Here is a 19,557-nt window from a genome sequence, read left to right as displayed (position 1 = left end):
AACACGTATAACGATGGTACTAGTCAATTCAACAAGTGCAACGTCACTGACGCTTGGCCAAGCAATATACTTCTAGGGGGGGATTGGGAATGGGGGGAACGAGAGATTGAACGATTAAGCATCGATCGGTAATCGTGATCGGCGACGATCGACTTCGAGAACCGTAAAGTAATCTATTCGACGAAAGCATCGCCATTAGCAAACGAGGCTTACCAGATAGGTCCTAGAAATAATTAGATGGTGCTTTAATAATCGGTACGCTTTAAGGTAGTATTATTAGAAGCCGCGTGCCTGCGCGGTCTGGGACATGAAATCCCGCATGGTCTACGATGTAAAAGTATTATTCGGTCAATTAAAGTTTCTTCAACGCGTAGCGAGAAACGATCGTCTTTCATACGCTCCAATTAACGATGGAACGGAGCCGCGTACTTAAAGAAATTTGCTTCCAAATGAAATTTGGCGGACGGTGCAATTTGCACCACGGTTGGAACCGTCGAAACACCCGACACAATTAGCCTAATCTTAGTTCACTAACGAATGTAGACTTAAGTAAAACATTTTCCACTTGAAACTGCACACTTCGAACCTAGGGATAGCTTTAAACCTCCAGACCGGGCCACTTCTTCCGAACTCAATCGCTTTGTACCGTGAAATGTTGGAGGAAACGCACAAAGCCAGGCTGCTTGTAAAAAAGTCGCTCAACGGTTGAGGCAGGCAAAGTGGATGGACGTAAGGGGATGAAAGGCAGCGAGACAAATCGCGCAGGCACAGCTGCGGATCTCGTTCGTCGTGTGCACGTCGAAATCAATCGTTTCTGGGGAAACGCTCGCGAAACGTGAAGGAAGGGACACAGGGATAAGTTCAACGACTATATTGGAATATATGGCGCGCAACGTGTCACGCTCGAGAATTTATCGATCGATCGCTCGGACGCATTAAAACGACCATCGACGGCATAATTTCCATACCACAGGTTCGAACCAGCATGGACGCGCTCCAATTAATGTTTCCTGTAATGTCTAGATAGAATTCGATTCTGTATTCCATGGTAGGCTTGAACGAGAGGCTGCTCGAAGGGTAACCTTCGTGACCAGCTACTTTCCGACCTTGTCAGAGTATTAGCGAACTTCGCGATGTCTCTTATCATCCCCGTAGTATTCGACGCTTCAACAAGTGATGGAGACAAAGGGCGCAATTTTTCCATGACAACAGTTGTGTTTTTACTGGGTATTTTCCGCGAACTTAACGAAGCGTGTCTTTCGCGTAACGATAATTGGATGGTACTCTAAAGATCGATGTAGCTGGAATAATGACGCGGTTCGCGTAAGGGGTTGCAAGGGCGCTTCCAAATTAGAGCAGTTTTCGAATCGGCTCCGCTTTCCAGCGTAGTCCCTCGCGAAAAATGGCCAAGTCCCTCGTCGATCACGTGCTTCCTGTGTATTAGATCGCAATGTATTCCGTTTCGTCGAGCGCGAAAGCACGGAAGTCGATACCACTCGGGTTCACGTGACGCAGTGGTGTATATACGCGGCCAGCAACGCTGCTTCCGCGTTACACGCTTGCTTCCGTTTCATTTTCCCCGCCAGCGAGAACGAAGGGAAGTGGAAAATTCTGGCCGGACACGGTTCGACGAGTTCGCACTTTCGTTTCGATTAATTGGTCGGCGACACAACAAGCGGATTCCCCCCGGGAAGTTTCGCGCAATCGGCTTTTCGATGCGTGAGCCGCGTGGAAATATTTCTCCCTATGCTTTCCGCGTCCACTTTTTTAAGTCAGCTGCGAGCGAATTTCGAAAAAGTTTCACGAGCAACGGAGAACGACGAGACTAACCATTGTTGTGCATTCTGTAGTATTCGTAATTGGTATACACTATATACGCTCGTAGAATAATAGAAATTCATTACGATGATGGAAAGGTGAGGTGAATCGTAGGTACGATCCTGGAGCACTTAGATCGAACAATGCTCAAGCATCGTTTAATTGTCAGGAGAATCATTGTCATTCCTTGGAATATAGTCCCACCGATATCTACGTTTATTCCTTCAGAAGGTACAGGAATAGCTGATTCATTCGCTCCCCTAGAATATCCTGAATACCCAAAGTTTGGTAGAACGATCTAAAACTCTAATTGCGCAAATGGCTTTTCTGACCCACTTAACAGATTGCATCAATTTATCCTGATTGTAATGAATTTTCTCAGAAGAATATATATTGGTCTTCGGTTCTCGCTGCCCATGGTCCGCGAATCGACCAAGCAGAATGGATTTCAAAGCCCCGTGGCCAATGTGTTATCTCAGGCTCCAGGATCTGTGCCCGCGGTATCGCATCGTCACGATGCTGATAGTAGTTGGCGTGCTAAGATTTTCGTCGTACTCGTCGTCGGGCGTGCATACCATTTCTCGTAATCTCGAAACGATCGATCGCGTTCCGTGTACCGATAACCGTTCAGCATAACGCGAGTCCCGCAATAGTCCCGTAATCGAACGGATAAGCCACCACTGTAGACACAGACACGCAGACGTACAAACACAGACACGCAAACGGATAGAACCATGACAAACACGTATAGAATAGCGTATCAAGAGACGTGCAGGGCGTGAAATTAAGAAGGTTACAGGCTAGTGTCTCTAAATCGAATCGAGATACGGGAGCTTTATTTCTGGAGGATTCACTTATATCGCGAAGTGAATATCATGCAATCAAGTTAACACTTTCCTGATTCTTAAAACGCCTATTACACGGTAGCCTGTACGCGGCACGAATTACTGAACTGTGTCTGACCAAGCGCTAGGCGTTACTACTTGCCCGCGTTACTTGCCAGAGAAACCGTTCGCGAAGATGAAGAGGAAAACTTCGAAAGAGGAATCTTTCTGTAATTTACCTGCTATCCTATTGTCCTGATCTTGGTATAACACTGATCACGTATAGTCACTTTATTGGTGAAAAAACAAGCTAGAACATAGGTGTTTAAAGAAATTAACGCGTCTCTAATATTATCTGGCTTGATCGCGCGATATTCCCCATCTCTCCCGGAGACAAAAATCTCGTATCTCGCTTAATTCTGAATACACTGCCTTGCTATACTCGATTTTCCAGCCTGCACACACATACTCGCATCGTACACACGTCCAAAGTATATGCTTCCGTATCTAAAGACTTCGCAGGCGTTTAATACTCCGATTAAGCTAGCAATTAATTATCGTGCGTACTTCAATGTTAGTGTTAGGGGGGGGGGCGTTATGGGGGAGGGTTTTACCTGCTCGCACTGTGGAGAACGGTTCCAGGCTGAACGACACGATCGGGGAACCGTGTGCCCAGGTCCGGCCGGGAACAGCGCGTTTCACTTAATTGTTCGGACCTGGGGCACGTATCATGCTCTGCCAGCCGATCGATTCTTCTCGTAATTGGCGATACGTGCCGTTCGAGGTGCTCGCCAGCGGTGATGTCAATAACAGCAAAAAGTCGGGAGAACTGTCGTGGTCCCCGTTTCGAGGGGGATATTCGAGGGAATGGGCGTAAGTAGCACGGGACGGCTGATGTTGTCCACGCGTCACGGCGAACCGCGCTCCCCTTTCAGGCTGAACATTAAAAGGCGCTGAGAATGGGTGGAAGACATATAGTAGGGTACTTAGGACACACCCCAGCGGTGTGTAAAGCGGCCCGCTCGAGTGTACGGCCACCAAAGGTGTTTTTCGCATCACGTTACAGGGTCAAAACGCCTACACACAATAGTGTGAGCGAGTCCTTTCTATGCTAGCCTCCAAAAACTATATACGCTATACGTTTCATCTCCTACTTCTTCTGTGACCTCGGCGTACTCTTTCCACCCGTGATGCTGGATCTGCTCATCGAGGATTGAACGGTTTCTTACGGAGGAGGAAATGTAACGACCAAGGAGATGTTAAATTGTTGAAGGCAGTTCACTCTCGCTCTACAAGATGCTTCTTGAGCATTATTGTTGTAACGTGCTTATTAGAATTTGGGTAGTGTACTAGGGCACTGCAAAGATGTCAGTGACGAATGTAGGATGTGTTAAACAGGCTGTCACTTTCTTGGATCAAGTGCAGTTCAACTATGCATGGTGTTAATAACAGTAAAAAAATCTGAGTAACCGTTTTAAAGCTTGGATGTCCGGGAAGACCATGAAAAATTGGATCTCTCGAGGTTTAAAAGATGACATATTACGGTATAACTCGGGTTCACTCTCGCTCTTCAACCTATCACAACAAGCGATTAATATTACTTTCCACGATTAATGCAATTCAACAATCATTTGCTCGGTACATCGAAAGTTCCTTTGACAAACATGGAAGATTTATCGCAGGGATTATCGCGCAGCACGAGATAAAGTTAGCGTCGAACTTTATTCGACGAGTACCAAAGCGTTCTTACGCGCTAATGATCAATTTGTCACCTCCTCGTCAAAGCGTAGAAAACTTTCGCGTCGAACGAAATTAAGAACACCATCCTGGTATCGGCAAATTTTCAATTAAGCCATCGCCTATCCGTTTCACGCGTAACAGGCTATCAAAAACAAGCCTTCCACAAGAGCGCGAAAGTATGTCGGGAATGTCGATCGCCAACGGTGCAAAGTATAGAGTAGACGCCTCGTTCTTCTCCATTTTCCTTCCACGATCCTGGCGTTCAGGCGTTCGTCGAACTTTCCCCCGACTCTTGATTAATTGCACTCGCCGAGCTCGCGATCGTTCCTATAAAACTCGTCTCTCTCACAATATTTCTATTAGGAAACAGCAATTTGCTTTCTCTTAATGTGCACGCGATTTCTTGCCAAACTCCAAGTGAAATTGATCCCAAGATTCATTAATGGTACCTTTAAACCGGTGGAATCAACTACTGCTCTGTGATGGATAACAGAACTTCTAAACAATAAAAAAGGCCCAAATACAATTTAGATTGCAATTAGAAGAAGCCTGAATATCGAGATCCAGTGAAAAAGCAATCCACCGCTATTGACGCCAACTCTGGCCATCATAGTCGATAAAAACAATCGAACGGATGTTCACATTAAACGCTTTACGTTTCTCATAATGTCGTGGAGGACACGTTTAGTGCACGTGGTCGTAAAATCGAGCGATCCAATGAAACGCAAGAGCACGTAAAGAGCCTTAAATTCCACGTTGCTGTCGCGGGGAAATTAAAGTAGAATCCGATCTGCTTATTACAAGCTCAAGGCGGCAGAAGGTAAAAGATACGATCGTGCGCGTTAAATGAAATGATCCACGCGGCGCGCAACGGCCTGCCCTTTGAAACCGTACTTTTACGGGGTCTCGTTCGCCCCCGGCGAACACCATAGGATGCTTCGAGATTTTGCGCGGCTCATAGCGTACCCCGTTCCTCCGTGTAATTCAACGAGATTGCGTTCGGACGTGCGCTTAGAACCTATGCAACGACACGTGCAGCACGTAGCAAAGACCCTTGTCCGCGGAATCATGCTTTTCCGGCGCGTTCTTTTCCATCCTGACAACAGCGTCAGCAACTTGCTGCGTTCCAGAATCTTAAAAGTGCCCAATCCTCGCAAAGTGCGGCTCATTAGTGAGACTACGCGATCAAACTCGTCCACTACTCTAGTCTACATTTCGTTCATCATAGTTTCTTAAATTCTGAAGCTTCTTGGGTTATCTCTTTATCGCGTTCATATCTTCTCGTTCAGTGGCTCGCTATGATTCACAAATTCCTGGTTATCGAAAGAATCCAGGCCTCATTAAGGAACTGATTGTCATTAGAAACGCTAGATTATGAGAAGCATGAATTCGGAGAGAATCGACGCGCAATTCCCATAGACTTGGCGTACCTCTGCAATGCGTTCCATTATGCATAGGCAGCTGCGAAGCCTTCGTAATGTTCCGACACGCCCCTTTCAGTAGCAACACAAACCGGAGGATTTTTAATCGACGTGGGCTTAATTCACAACCGTCCAATTAACGAGCGAGACGTATGCGCCCATCAAAGGGTCTTTTCACAGAAGTCCCTCGGACCTTAAACAACGCGTACGCAGAGTTTGAAGCGTGAACGTTTAGTCGCGTTCGGTTTAACAAAACAATGTTGTACTTCGTGCTTAAGGTCTCCAAGACTACTAAGAGCCTTCCTAAAATTTCCTTTCCCATGCTCTGTTATCATATGGTATTTTTTTTTTAAAAAAAAGGAACAATTTGTTTCTTTGACGTTCAGGTCACTAGTTTCTCAACGATGCTTGTCAGATAATTGCATCACGGCCTCCATTTCCAATTATCAAGTCTGCAGTAGCACCTACATTGTACAACGGAGGACAAAGTCGAGCATTCGCAACTCGTGGGCGAGAGTGAAACGCATTCGACGGAACTAATAGCAAGCAACTCTAGTCGAACGGTGAAGTCCAGTCGTAGTTATGATTCCCTCCATGGTCACGAATCGCCTATAATTTGGTCAAAGCTCCTGTCCACGCACAAACGAATCAAATCGCGTCTACGCTGAATGATTTGCAGCGAAGCGCGCGAAGGTGGCCAATTCGGTTCTCGCCGAGTGGAAAACGCAGCCGTGGTCCCTTCGCGATACCTCGGAACGGGGTCGAACGAGCTAACCACCCGGACCAATTGTGTACCATTTCTCACTTTTATATGAAACGAATTAAGAAGAGTGTAGGCAGGGGGGAGGGCGAAGAAAAACGCAGCAGACTCGCGCCTAGCGACGTTAACTCTGTATGTATATTGTACGATCATAACGATCATGGATATTGTGTATGTATATTGTCACGGTGTCGTTGTGTCTAACACGTTTTTAGCAGTCTTTCGTGGTCCACGACCGTGGTAGTTCGTTACTTGCAAGCTCGTATTCGTCGAGTAGCTGGTACGCGGGGAACTTAAGATTCGTAGCTCCGAATCGATGCATCAGATGCATTTTAGGTCGTTCCTTTAGGCTAGCATAGATGCTCAAACAGATCCCAAAGTCAGGCGAAGGGAGGCTTTCAAAATTAAGACGAAGAAGTCCTCCTGCTCCGAACAGATTCAGAGTACTCGACCACTGCTCGAGGATACGAGTCTCCAAGTACTCGAAAGCGCACAACCTCGGTCCAGGACTCGCACTCTACACGAGGGGATCATCTTGAAACTGTAAGTCCGTGGTGTCGCGTGTCGTCGTTACGCAGATCCTTCGCGACCATCTCTTTTAAAGGGAATCCGCCCCAGGGATCCGCGTTGCTCGAAACACTCGCGGGTAGATCGTGCTCGTTGAAAGAGTGATATCGTCTTCTCTCGTGGGACCTCGGGGTTTAAAAAACTTGGAGTGTCTCAGGTGGAAGTGCGCGCGAAGCCTCCGCCGTCGAGGACGAACAAAGTCCAGTGAAAAGCGGGATAAAAAATTAATTGGACTTCCTGAAAGGCTACGCGAAGTATTCGGAGCTTAACAGCCGATACCCAAAACACTGACGAAGCCAGCACGAGTCTGAGGCCATGGAAGAACCGCTGCAACAGCCACGCGTGCACTCGATGCACCACGAGAGCTTGCCACTTTCACGATAGATCGAAGCAGCTTTGCAGGCTGGGGTAGTCTCCTCTATGAACCAGAAACTGGCGGTCCCGACCACAAGCGATCGTTCACGGCCTGCTGGCAATCAATCAGAGTGTTTGTCCGTTCTCGACGCGCAGCTCCTCGCCGAACGATCATCCTTCTCGCGGTCGCGTCACGATCGTACACGCTGACACGCGGGTCACGCGAGCTCTCGTTCGCATAAGAAACACACAAAAGGTATATCCAAAGCCACGTACTACTATAACGATACTATAACCTACGCGGTAGTTTTGTGTCAATTAATAATGTAACGAAAATCGTTTAGCCGTGTTTCTCGAGGGGACAGATTATAACGTACGTGCGTAGGTGTAAGAAGCTTTCGTGTGATAATCGGGAAACGTTGCGGTAAGTGTTTCTCGCGGATGGGCGCGTAGGGTGACATCTGATGAGGCGCGGGCAACGGCCAGCGATGGGCGTTCCGGCGTCCCTGGCCGTGGAGTACTGGGGTTGTTAATCGTGAGAAGAAAGTATCGCTCGCTCGAGCGATATAGACCGTGATGCCAAGGTTGTGTCCAGTTGCTTTTTGGGGAATGGAGTATGTAGGTGTTTACTGTTATCGTTACGCGCCACCCGCGTGAAAATGATGGTCCCACTCTCGTGAAAATAATGGCTCCGCTTGCCATGAAACCTCTCCCGTTCTCCGGTTTCATCGCGGCCACGATGATGGTCATGGCCGGAGCACAAGGAGCTACCGAGATAACAACGGAGATCGTGAGACGTTGCTTCTTTAACGCTTTGGAAATTGCATTAATTTTCTGCCACTTTGGAAACGGATATCCATTGTGCCTCGACGAGCTCTCGGCGAGACGTTGCGCTATTTTGCACGCGGCCACTTCCTGTCGATATTTCTATTTGACATGGAGGTTTTGTCGAGCGAAGCGCTTTTCACACGGGGCACGTTTATTGAATCGGAGATGTTGAACAAATTTCTGGATGGAAGATAAATACTGGAATTAGAGCCACTTCGTAACGGTGGTTCTGTATATTTATAGAGATATATGAAAAAGAAATTGCGAGGGTGGTGCAAATGCAAATTTCGAGATCCTATGGTTTTCAACAAAGTCTTGATATTAGAGGAAGAATTATTTAATAATTCGCGGGGACGAAAGCTAGCAAGAGCAACGAATAATTAATTAAATCCAGCTCGCGAGTTTGCAGAAAATAGAAAATTTGCGGTGTCAGCGGAGATTTTTCAATTAAGAAAGTAACAGGCGCGCAGAAATGCCTTGTGAATGACAGACAGGGACGGGCAAGAAACTTAAACTGGATGCAGGTAAAATAGCATCGAGAAAAACTGTGCAATTAAAAGTTGCCGAGCATCTCGCAAGTATCTTCGCGAACGATGCTTTAGGATTTCCTTTGCGAAGTTCCTTCTTACAGCGCGGTATAATTAATGATGTTAAAGAAAGAATGCTGTAGAGTTATAAATGTTGCGTGGACCGCATATTAGGAGAGTACCTAAAAAGAATCTGTGACTCTCGTGAAATAATAGAAATATTCGAAGACTTAATTCTTAAGTGGAGCATTATGTCGTTTTCGGTAACATTTAATTCAATCTCACACGGGATTTCAAAATGAAGTATGAATTGCATACCAAGGGTAAGTAAATTTTTCGAGATACACAAGAAAAAAGACAATTTCAAGTGGCTACTATCATAATCACTAAATAATAAACTAGTCTCTCCAAGAACGATAAAAAAAATCGCTGAGAACAACTACGCAAAAATGGTACTCTAAACCGAGCATGCCTCCCGCATTCTATTTCCACGATTCCGTATGAACTTCCTACCGCGCTGCGCGCAGAATCGAAGAACAGACTCTGCTCCTCGTCGAGCATCGGGTTTCGTATTCGCTGAGCATTAAATTTCCGGAGAACCAGCGAACATTCTGTGCATCTGTGCCAACGACGGTCACGATAAATATTCCGCGCGGTTTATTGCGCTGGCGCCAACGGTAATTTCTTATTTAGGTAACGCTAAAATCTGTTGCTCCCAACAATCTCCGCTGAAACCCCTTGAAATCGTGTCTCACCGCAACGGGGAAACAGTTCCCCGCGCGATGATAATTATTTAGTGGAGTTCCGCGAGAATAATTCGCAACGGTGCGTCTGCTTATTTTCGTTTCGATTTCACGGGGACACGCGACGCGTACCTAGAAAATCGGGCAACGGTTCGCGCTGCAAACTCGCTGGCCGCGTATTCGAAGTTGCCGTGAACCTCTAATCCTCTTTAATATTCGGCCGCGGTCCCACGTCCATCTAAAGAGCGCATTTAACTTGGGGCATTTATCACGAGACACTGGTGCCATGTGTTCCCGTGCAATCCGCGACCTGGGCAAAGTTATTGCACGCCGCGACCTACATCATGTAGTCGGAAGTATCAAGTCCGTGGAGGTCCATTATAAAGCGGCAGGCGGAGGCTGGAGTGGACAATTCCGCGCAGTTGCGTCGCAGTTCAATTTTTCAAAAGGGGAAAATTGCTGGGGCGATTCGTAATGAACTGTGGGGGGAGGTGTTGGCTGGAAGGACCGCCACGTTTCGAAAGTTTCCGTGCACGAGTTGACGAGATGGGAATTTATCGCGCGGATTTAATACAAGTAATGGCAAGGGTCGGTTAAAATTTAGGAGAACGCTGAATAAATGCAGAAGCAGCCTGAACTATTGCTCCAACTTTCCATGAAATATTGTGGTGAGATTATAGTTTGTACGAGGATAGTTTGGTTGCTACAGAGTTGTTAATTAATGGACAGTGTGGGCTTTAGTAGCGTGTGATCGGATTAATTAGTCGGATCACGCACAGTATGCCCCTAAATCGAGAAGAGAGTCGAGGACGTGCATCTAAACTTTCTGAACAGTGGCGTACGTGTCAGCTGGAAATACGTAATTAGACGCGCACCAAGGCGGTTGTAGTTTTTCTACGTGTGCACTTTTGCACCAGGACACGATCAAAATCTTTTATAAAAGCGAAACTCCGAAATTGAAACTTTTCTACGTGTGCGGGTGTTTGTAGCCAGACCTTTCTACGCGTGAATTGTCAATTTTACACGGGTGTATTTTCTAGCGGACTCTATGCGGGAGTCTCTTGTACAATTTGTCGTACGCTTTTTGAAAGTCCCTTTTCTACAACCAGCTAAGAAACCCTTTTAACGTCCAGAACCTTTTATTACGCAACTTTTCGACGGAAGACATTTATACGACGTGACCTTTGCTAATGTATATATCCCTTTACAAGGAAAAAGGACCGTTCGAGTCGACGTGTAATGATTTGCTCGTCGCTTTGAGGATTGCCCAATCATAGAAGTGCAGGGAGAATGAAATCTTCTCGTTTCATTTATCTCGATTTAAAGAGACGAACGCTCGATGGTACCGCAGCTGGGAATGACAGCGCCAAGCAATTGTTTATTAAGAAATCAGATCCGGAACCGTGCTTGGGAAAGGAGTTGAAAACGTCTCACGATCTCGGCAAGGGAACTTTCATTTCCTGCAGGTGGCGATCCGTAACGATGCTTCGAGGAAGTCGCTAACACGGCACAAGTTTCAGAGAACACTTTACACTTTACACCAACTGCTAACAGCCCCCACTTTACCAGCAACTTTTTTACAAACGAACTTCTTTCTAGCTTGTAACGCTGAAAATTCATCGAATTCTAAAACTACCCGCTAGCGGGTAGCGTTAAGCTTTATAGACGTAAGATTAACTACGAGGCATAGGAACGCGAAATCAAGCAAAGAGACCATGGTCCCGATTACGAACTTCTAGTGGTGTGCAATATTTTATTAAATTCACCAAGAGCAATCCCCAATACCAGTGATCTGCTTATCACACTAAACCTAACCACTAACCTCACCACATCCGAACAGAAATCATTCGAAAACACTGTCATAATCCATTAAACATTAAACTACATAGGTACGTTCGACTGGAAAATGATTCTCACACAGCACAAATCAACATACGCGCGATCACCCTCCAACTAGCAAAAAGCTCGCGTAAACCACCAACAGGGCTGGAGACTCATCTCAGTGTGAGCTCAACCCGTCTATTTATCCCGCGATACTGTCCTCAGGATTTATAGGAATATTGTGTACGACTGAAATTCGACTTCGGTGTCGTTGAACAGTAGAGGAACGCGGCGCACCGCGGCTGTTGATGGTTTACGAGCGCGAACGTAGGCTGGCACGCGCGCATCCCCTGCACCCAGAGGCTACTATCTTGTTAGCTGCATAAAACGGCTTATCGACGCGGCATTCGGTGTAAATTTAACGAGCGGTTAAAGCCGTTCCTGTTTTATTCGGCGCGCCAGTGCGTGCGTTAGCCAGCACCACGTTCGCAAAGATAAACCGCGGTGAGCGGTGGGATAACTAGGCGAACGCGGGATCAGCCTGAGCACCGCGTGGATCTATAAATGGCTGCCCGGCACAATTAGTCACACACCTATGCTACTGGTATTACTCGCACACGGCCGGACATATCGCCTGGCCGGCGCAACAACGAGCGAACCGCACGTTCGCATAACGAGGGCACGCGTGCACGCTGCTGTCGTTGGTCATCTGCGTTCCTCGAGACCTCTTGGCGCATCCTCATCCATCATTCCTTCATGCCCCTGGTTCTTTTCCATGGCAATCTCATCCTCATTTTCTGGCCAGTTTCTTCTACCTCGTAATAGCTTTCTTTCCCACCCTGCCTCCTCTCGGGACGCCTTTTTTTTTAAACATTCTTCTTTGTTCCATTGCTCGAGTTTTTGGTTCCGACGTCCTGAATGCGTCCTTTGCCATGTCGTTTGCATTTTTTATCGCCTCGTTTCTTGCTGCTCCGCGGGTCCCTAGTTTTCTCTCTTCTGCGCTTTTATACGAGTGTTTCTGGTGATCCTTCCTTCGTTACCATTTTGGTCTATGTACGAAGTATCGTGAAGTTTATCTGCAGATAGATGAACCATTAGATCCTAAAATTCAGCCACACTTACAGTAACTACATTTCACTTCTATTTTTTCTCACTTCTTGATCGTGCAATTCCTTTCCTCTCTCCTTTCTCGTATCTCAGCACATTTCGCGGTCCCACATCCTTTTCTTTCTTATTTCACCCATTCCACCACAATATTACGCTTCGTTTACCCTCATTTCTCTCACGTACTTCCCCTTAATACCTTTCATTCCTTTTCTGTCGTCCTTATCTCCGTCTACCTCTTGCTTTCTACCCAGATCCGGCTAAACTTCTATTTCAGTCAGAGTGGCGATTACAGAATCCATCCAATCACTCGTATGCATATCGATGGGGAGCATCAAGGTTCTCGCAATTTTCGCAGTTCTCTTAAACGAAATGCAAATTCTCAGAGGTTTCTCGCTTTACAATGAAGGAACAGTTCTTCCATTAACATATTGACGACGCATTATGGTCGCAGTTGCCACAGAATTTCATTATGCCCCTGGCAATCATTGCTGCAACCCCTGCGCATCCCCAAAGCATCGTTTTCCCGATCGTAAGTTCTTGAAAGCGTTTCCTCCGATAGATTTAAAGCTTTTACAAAACTGACAGGCTTCTTCCTTCATTGCCAAGCGGGGTCCTTTTCGCGAAGGAAAAAAGAATATAACACATATCGATAGGAATATCAGTTTCTTCTATAAACAACAGAAATAACCTTGCGATAAATGCAAAAATCTCGTGGCGCGGTAGGCGCTTCAGCGAAACGCGATAAAAAGATAAAAGGAAGCCTCGCCACACATTTCTCGTGCCAGCATCGAAATGGCTGACTGACAAAAGCCCGAAACAATCGCTCGTAGGGCAGAAACTGAAACGCGATTCTATTGACTGACTTCAATCGGAAGCAACCTTCCGATTGCAGTCTCTGCACCAACGCCAACCAGGAACTCGAAAGCCCAGTCGAATTAAAAAAAAAGAACATAAAAGAGCGTAGGAAATATATTGCTAAGCTAGATGAACGTATTTAAACCTTCTCACAACGAGTGTATGCCTATCATTCTTTCATTATTCTGGACAAAAGATGACAAATTCTCTCGCATCGCGAAGTAACACAGCATCGCGTCAATTGAAAGTTTCTCGGTTGACCGCGAAGCAACCGAGGCTTTCTATACCGCGTAATTAGACTCTCGTCGCGTGCAACGGGAGCAATGAATTCCTCTTTCCTGGCGATTGTCCTTCCGAGGCCAAACACCCCGAAATATAGGTCAGATTCCAGCGTGGAGTGCACAAGGGTCGCGATCCATTGAAACGTGACCCCGCTCGCCCCCTCGTTCCCACAAGCACGCTTTCATTTCTGCGACTTCATTGATAAATTCCCATCAACCATCCCCGTTCCACCAAAATCCAAGCAACGTCCGTTGTATTCGATCGTCGTAATTTTTTCCACGCCGACGTTGCGCCTCCTCCGCCCCCGCGGGGCAAAGTAATTTCCTTTTCAAAGCCTGCCCGATGAATATATTCCATTATCCTCATGGTAACGAAGAGTTTTGAAAACCCGAGGGAAGGGCATCGTGCCAGCATGCTTGGGGGTCGTCGTTCCGCGAGGGATCTCGCGAAAACTGACCTCCGTGAACGCGGCGCGCATCCTTCTGCATACGTAAACAGACATATCCTCCAGAGCTTTTTCGCTCTGCACGCCGTCCTCGTTACTCCCGCTCCCTTTCTGCCCGCGATTAATCATAGTCACCGATAAGTTCCCGTTGCTCGCGAGATTGGACGAACGTATCAAAAGTTCGTGTCCCCGAGGATCGCGGCGTGTACTTTCCATGAAACATTCAGCCGCCTGGATCGAAAACAGCTCGGTCAATAATTCTCGTTGAATTCGTGGCCCGAGCGGAACGATTGGAACGTATCGTTCCTGAGAATCCGCAGGAAGCTGGACAACTGATTCGATTACGATTCCCGTTCCCGTCGCGCTCGCGAAATGGAGACCCAATTACTGCACGGGGGCAATTGAATTCGCGGCGCAGGTGTTTGCGTGGAAAAAGCGTGCGAGATTAACGACACAATTTAACACCGTTGAGCAAAGTCGACGGGCTTTTGCTTCCGGTCGAGTTCCATTCGGTTGGACGACAGAGGCATGCGCCTGGAAATTTCATTAATTAACGCGACGGTTCGCCCTGGTTATGGGCGCTCAAATAATGGTCAACTAGCTCTCCAGTGTATTAGCAGCTATAGCGTGTGTAATTAAAAATTCTCAAGCTCGTTTCGCGCTGACCTGGCGATTAGAAAAGAAGTTTGAACGCTGAACGTGCAAGCTTTAATGTTCTGGCAGGCAAATAGTACTACCTGCTACAGATGGAGTTCGAAATGGTCTTTATTGCAGAGTAGGTGCACCAAGATACTGATTAATCTAAAAAAAAAAAAATCTATGGGATCAGAGAAAAGATATATCACTACAATAGACTTGTACGTCTACTATCGTCGGGACCCACTCGTAGGGCATTTATTTGGAGCAATGAACTGCGAAAATGGCGAACAATCGTGTCTAAATCGCAAGTGGGCGATTATCATTCATATCGTATCAGACATTTCACATATCATCATTGTTGCTGGTTTGCAATAGTTATTCTAAAAGGCAAACCAGACAGCGAAACCCTAGCCAATCCCAAAATTACCTCTTCCTTATGGTCCACCAACTGCGAGCCAATCAGTAAATACTAGATCCTCGATCCTCCATCGAAGAGCTCGTGGAGCGCAGATAAACGACAACAGCCCCTGATGCTTTATCATGAACGCCGCCTCGTCGAGGCTCCGCGATGCCAAGATTTCGAAGAAAATTCCCTTAGAGGCTCGCGAAAGCGTGAAAAAGAAGCGAATGCCATGTCCTGTAGTTATAGATCGGGCAAATCGAGTCATCAAAACGGTATCCACGTTTAATAGAGGATTGCAAGTTGACTGTGGATCGATTTAGGCCGATTTCGAGGGTTCTTAGGTAGCGAGGACTACATTTAAACGCTTCCACGTGGCTACCAGAGTATCGCCGAACGATAATGTTAATGATAATTAGTCAATATCGATGTTCCTTGAGTCGCGCGCGTATCGTCCGACGAGATCGTCGCGGCGTCTCGACGAGCAGGCATCTTATCGTACAGTTTCATATCATCGGTGTCGTTTCTCCATTTTTAATCGTTCATATCATCAAAGTAAGGAGAGGAAGCTCCGTGAGTTGTCGTAGCCGGTGCGTACGATGGATTTCATAAGGCTTCTCGATCTAGCGTTAATTTAGCGGTGCTGGTCGGACGGCGATTAGCGTTTAAGCGAAATTAAAAGAAGTACGTTGTTAAGGCCTAATAATAATAACGCTAATAAGGATGAAAAGTATAGGTAACGGGCAACTTGTTAGCGGTGTATAAATACACGGTATTTTCGTTGTTAAGTAAACGCTTGTCAGAATTGTACTCGCGAAGCGATGCTACTCCACGTAGATATAATAACGTATAGTAACTACTCACAGCTGTATTTACGTTGCCTTCGAGCGCGTCTCCGTGCATCGAGGGCCGACAATACGCCGAAATCACGAGCACCCCCACGTTCCTGCTCCTTTCAGCGTCTCATTCGTATCTGCTCTGGCACCTGTGCCCACAACCGGCGCTTCTCTTCCCATCTAACGTAAAAAAAAGAACTGTCTAGCGGTGAATTGTTTGACGTTCGAAATCGGTGAAAGGTAAAAGTAATTACATTTAGGGGTAGGTGTGCTGCAAGAATTTTATAGCGAACTTTAAATAGTCTCATGGGGGAGCATTAGCGATAAAGCGATTAATGTAAAACGTAATTCGTGGGTACAGCTCTCGCGGGAAGGCGACGCTATTTGTTTAGCAACGTGAACGATATAATTTTCCGATCCACGCGGAAACGTCAATTTAACGCGTTTAAAGGGTCGTTTGCAAAATTGGTTCACGATCCATCGCGGAACCACGAAAGCGACAAATTGCACCTTCTTTCTTTTCGGATTCGTTAAAATTTTACGATAATAATTATATACTCTTGGATAGAAAAATTATACTTCTCTATTCTCTATTTTCTCTACACAATTCTGTAGCTCCAAAGACTTTCCTACCTCTGGATTCCAATGAAAATTATCCTCCTAATTATCCATTAGCGATTAGGGAATCCTTATCAGCAACAAAGTACCAGGACCCGCGCCCCTCGTGTTAACGACCCCTCATCTTGATCCAGGAGACGCCCTCGAAGGCTCCCACTCGGCGGCTAAGCGCGAACAAACAAGCAAAACGAACGTACAGAAAATGAAAAAAAAAAAGTGAGGGCATCGATACGAAAAATCGTCGTGCTCCAGCGTTGTCTAAGCTTCTCCGGGTGAAAAGAAACCCCCTTTTTCCGCAAGACTGTTGTACCGCGAATGAGTGAGAATTAGGGCAGAAACGAGGGTGGGCAAACGACAAAAGGGTGAGGGAAGGGGATGTGTGGGAGAGGGTCGAAGTAGGAACGACGATGGCGAATGAAAGGGACGAAGATACCTGCGGCTCTAACTCTAAATAACTTATACTACTTGTTACACGCTATCCATAAGTTTATATTGTAATCTCTATCGTGACAGAATTTACGAGTATCGTACGTGATATTATATTTATACGGGCTGTTATCACACTGTATCTCCAATCTTCCATTCCTCCGTGCGGCAACGGGCGAACGAGAGAGAACGAGAGGAGGCGCAGGCGACTGCAAACGCGAAGAAAAGAGGAGGAGACGGGGGAGCGAGAGGAAGGTGTCGCGGGACAGCAGGGAATAGACGCAGAATTGTCTACGAGACACTGCTCCTGGTACCTTCGAGTAAATACTGTCGCGAGATGAGGTGGCGTCGAGAGTGTCCCTCGACGGAGCCCCCCGAACAGGTGTCGCGATAGCAAATAAGAGGCACAATTTTACTTTAATGTCCTACTTCAAAGAAAACCGCAATCATCCTCGAACTAGAACTAGACGATCGTACCCTCGCCGCGAGTATGGTGCCTAGTCGTGTACCAATTTAATTTCAGGAAGCCCTCCCTCGGCTTCGTTGCCCACCGAGACATCCCGCGTTCGATACTTCTGATTAACGACCACAGCTTTCACGGAGACATTAACGAAGGAAAGAAAGCGCGCTGACGCGTAGGAGGCGAGGGAGGAGATTAACCAGGGGCCGCTGGTTCATTCTGGCTGCGTTTAACGAACTTCTGGGCATCCTGACGAGACTGGGCGTTCGCGGGAGACAAAAACGAGTCCGCGGACAATGGCTGAAGAAACCGACAGGGTGACAGCGGTGGAAAGAAGGTGTTAATCTGAGGCAACAGCCGCGGAACGGTGGCCGAGGGAGGGAGGACAAAAAGGTAGCAAGGCGAACGTGCCAGAAAACAGCGAGCATCTCTTCCTTTTCTTTAAGTCGCTTCCAAAGGTAACTCGAGGCGAGGGGTGGTCGCTGCCGAGCTGCGCCACCCTCTGCTCTTCCTCTCGAGTCCCCGATCTGCGCTCGATTCTCTGTTTCATCGGAGCTTTTCTTACTCTTAAGTCGACGCGAAGAGACTGATTTGTGTACGGGGCAAAGCATTGTGCGTGCGTGGCCACGGAACCACGGGGGCAGAGTCGATCACCCTTGCGACGACGGAGTCTGGGAGAGCAAACGCGAAGAGAGAGGCGAATGGTTAGATGCAGCGGCGAGGCGATCCTCTCCGCGGCGTCCGTGGCCTCGCGTTTCCAAAGACTGTGTACAATATTTTTTCGTACGCCTGCGCCATCGTTCGCGCGAACGCGCGTTCTCCGTTTTGGTTTCTTCGAACTGTTACTAGGCTTGTTTTTTAATAAACTTGTTTTTTTGTTTGTTAGAACGGCAGCGGGCCTGGCGGCGAATCTGGCGGACGGGGGAACGGGTGAGTACGATGATCGACGAATGATTTCGTCAATTCCACTTCTCCGTTCATTCAAATGTGTATTTTCTGTCTGATTTTAAAATAAAGCTTTCCAAGAGAGCTCTGAACTTGACAGTAATTGCTATGAAAACCAGAATCTTCGATAAGTTGCGAGGACTTTATAAGAGGCCAACAGTGAAAGTGCCTTTTAACCGTTGCACTCCTCGCGTATTCGACAAAATTGATGCGAACGAATTCTGTGGCTACGGTTTTTTCGCGCAACCCTGTGCATAATCGAATTAAATGACGTAAGGGCCCTGAACGCCTGATAAATGAAGAAAAACTGACACGGGGACGATTTCTGCCACGTAACTTGTTAGATCGACCCATCACGCTATTCTTCCCAGGACGAGGTTCATCAGGCTGAAAGCCACGGACCATTTGTATAATTCCCTTGTCGTAAAAATTGATCGTTTCTTTGCCCAGCGTTTAGTCGATCGCGTTACGACCACGTGGAATCGCTGATTAAACTTAGAAATCCGTTAAATCGATCCGTTGGCTTCTCCTACTTGGCTCGTTGAAGTCCTTTTAAAATTTAGAAGCACGTAGGGGCATAATTCTGATGCAGTCTCGTTTTCCGTGGAAACCATGCGGTGCCATTTTTCTGGTAAACAGACTGAGAAACGAGAGACTATAATGGAACGGAGCATCTCTGAATGATGGATTATGTTACACCGTACTTAGCGAAGTTGGGCTTGTTTCGAGGTAATTCGCAGATCTGCAGAGCAAGTTGATGTAATTAAACGTGAACTCGAGTAGAATTAGGTCATCGTTCACGTGAAACCATAAATCTTGATGGTCGACCCGTTGAAATATCAATTTACATGCATTTCTCGATATAAAACGTGCAATTTATAGCGTACACCTTTATCGCAAAAACGTGAACGACATTTACGTTAAAAAATCGAACAGCGACAACGCTCCTTTTTAGTTTCTCTCGTGTTCCTGTGACATCCCCACGAAACTTTCTTCTAACCCCAGGAAGAAATCGTAAAGTACATTGCGGAGATAATGAAGGAGGGTGGGATAAGTTGCGCGAGTTAGGGTTCCTTAAAATTTCTGATCATTTAAGTAGCCCGGGGAGATCTTCGTCAGAAGCGAAGTTTCCAATTCCATT

The 19,557-nt window shown here is 46.7% G+C and overlaps 1 protein-coding gene across 2 annotated transcripts in view; it reads left to right on the top strand.

Annotated features, from left to right (window-relative positions):
• Positions 1-19,557, top strand: part of Unc-13 (unc-13) — a 144,897-nt gene that overhangs the window by 67,756 nt on the left and 57,584 nt on the right. For both annotated transcript variants that reach the window (XM_076808292.1, XM_076808290.1), the window contains one exon: positions 18,358-18,401. In XM_076808292.1, coding sequence (XP_076664407.1) covers positions 18,358-18,401 — 44 coding nt within the window. The remainder of the gene's footprint in view (positions 1-18,357; positions 18,402-19,557) is intronic.

This window comes from Andrena cerasifolii, chromosome 3 (assembly GCF_050908995.1).
Source record: "Andrena cerasifolii isolate SP2316 chromosome 3, iyAndCera1_principal, whole genome shotgun sequence".
Classification (NCBI taxonomy): domain Eukaryota; kingdom Metazoa; phylum Arthropoda; class Insecta; order Hymenoptera; family Andrenidae; genus Andrena; species Andrena cerasifolii.
This window is presented reverse-complemented; position numbering and strand designations above follow the sequence as displayed.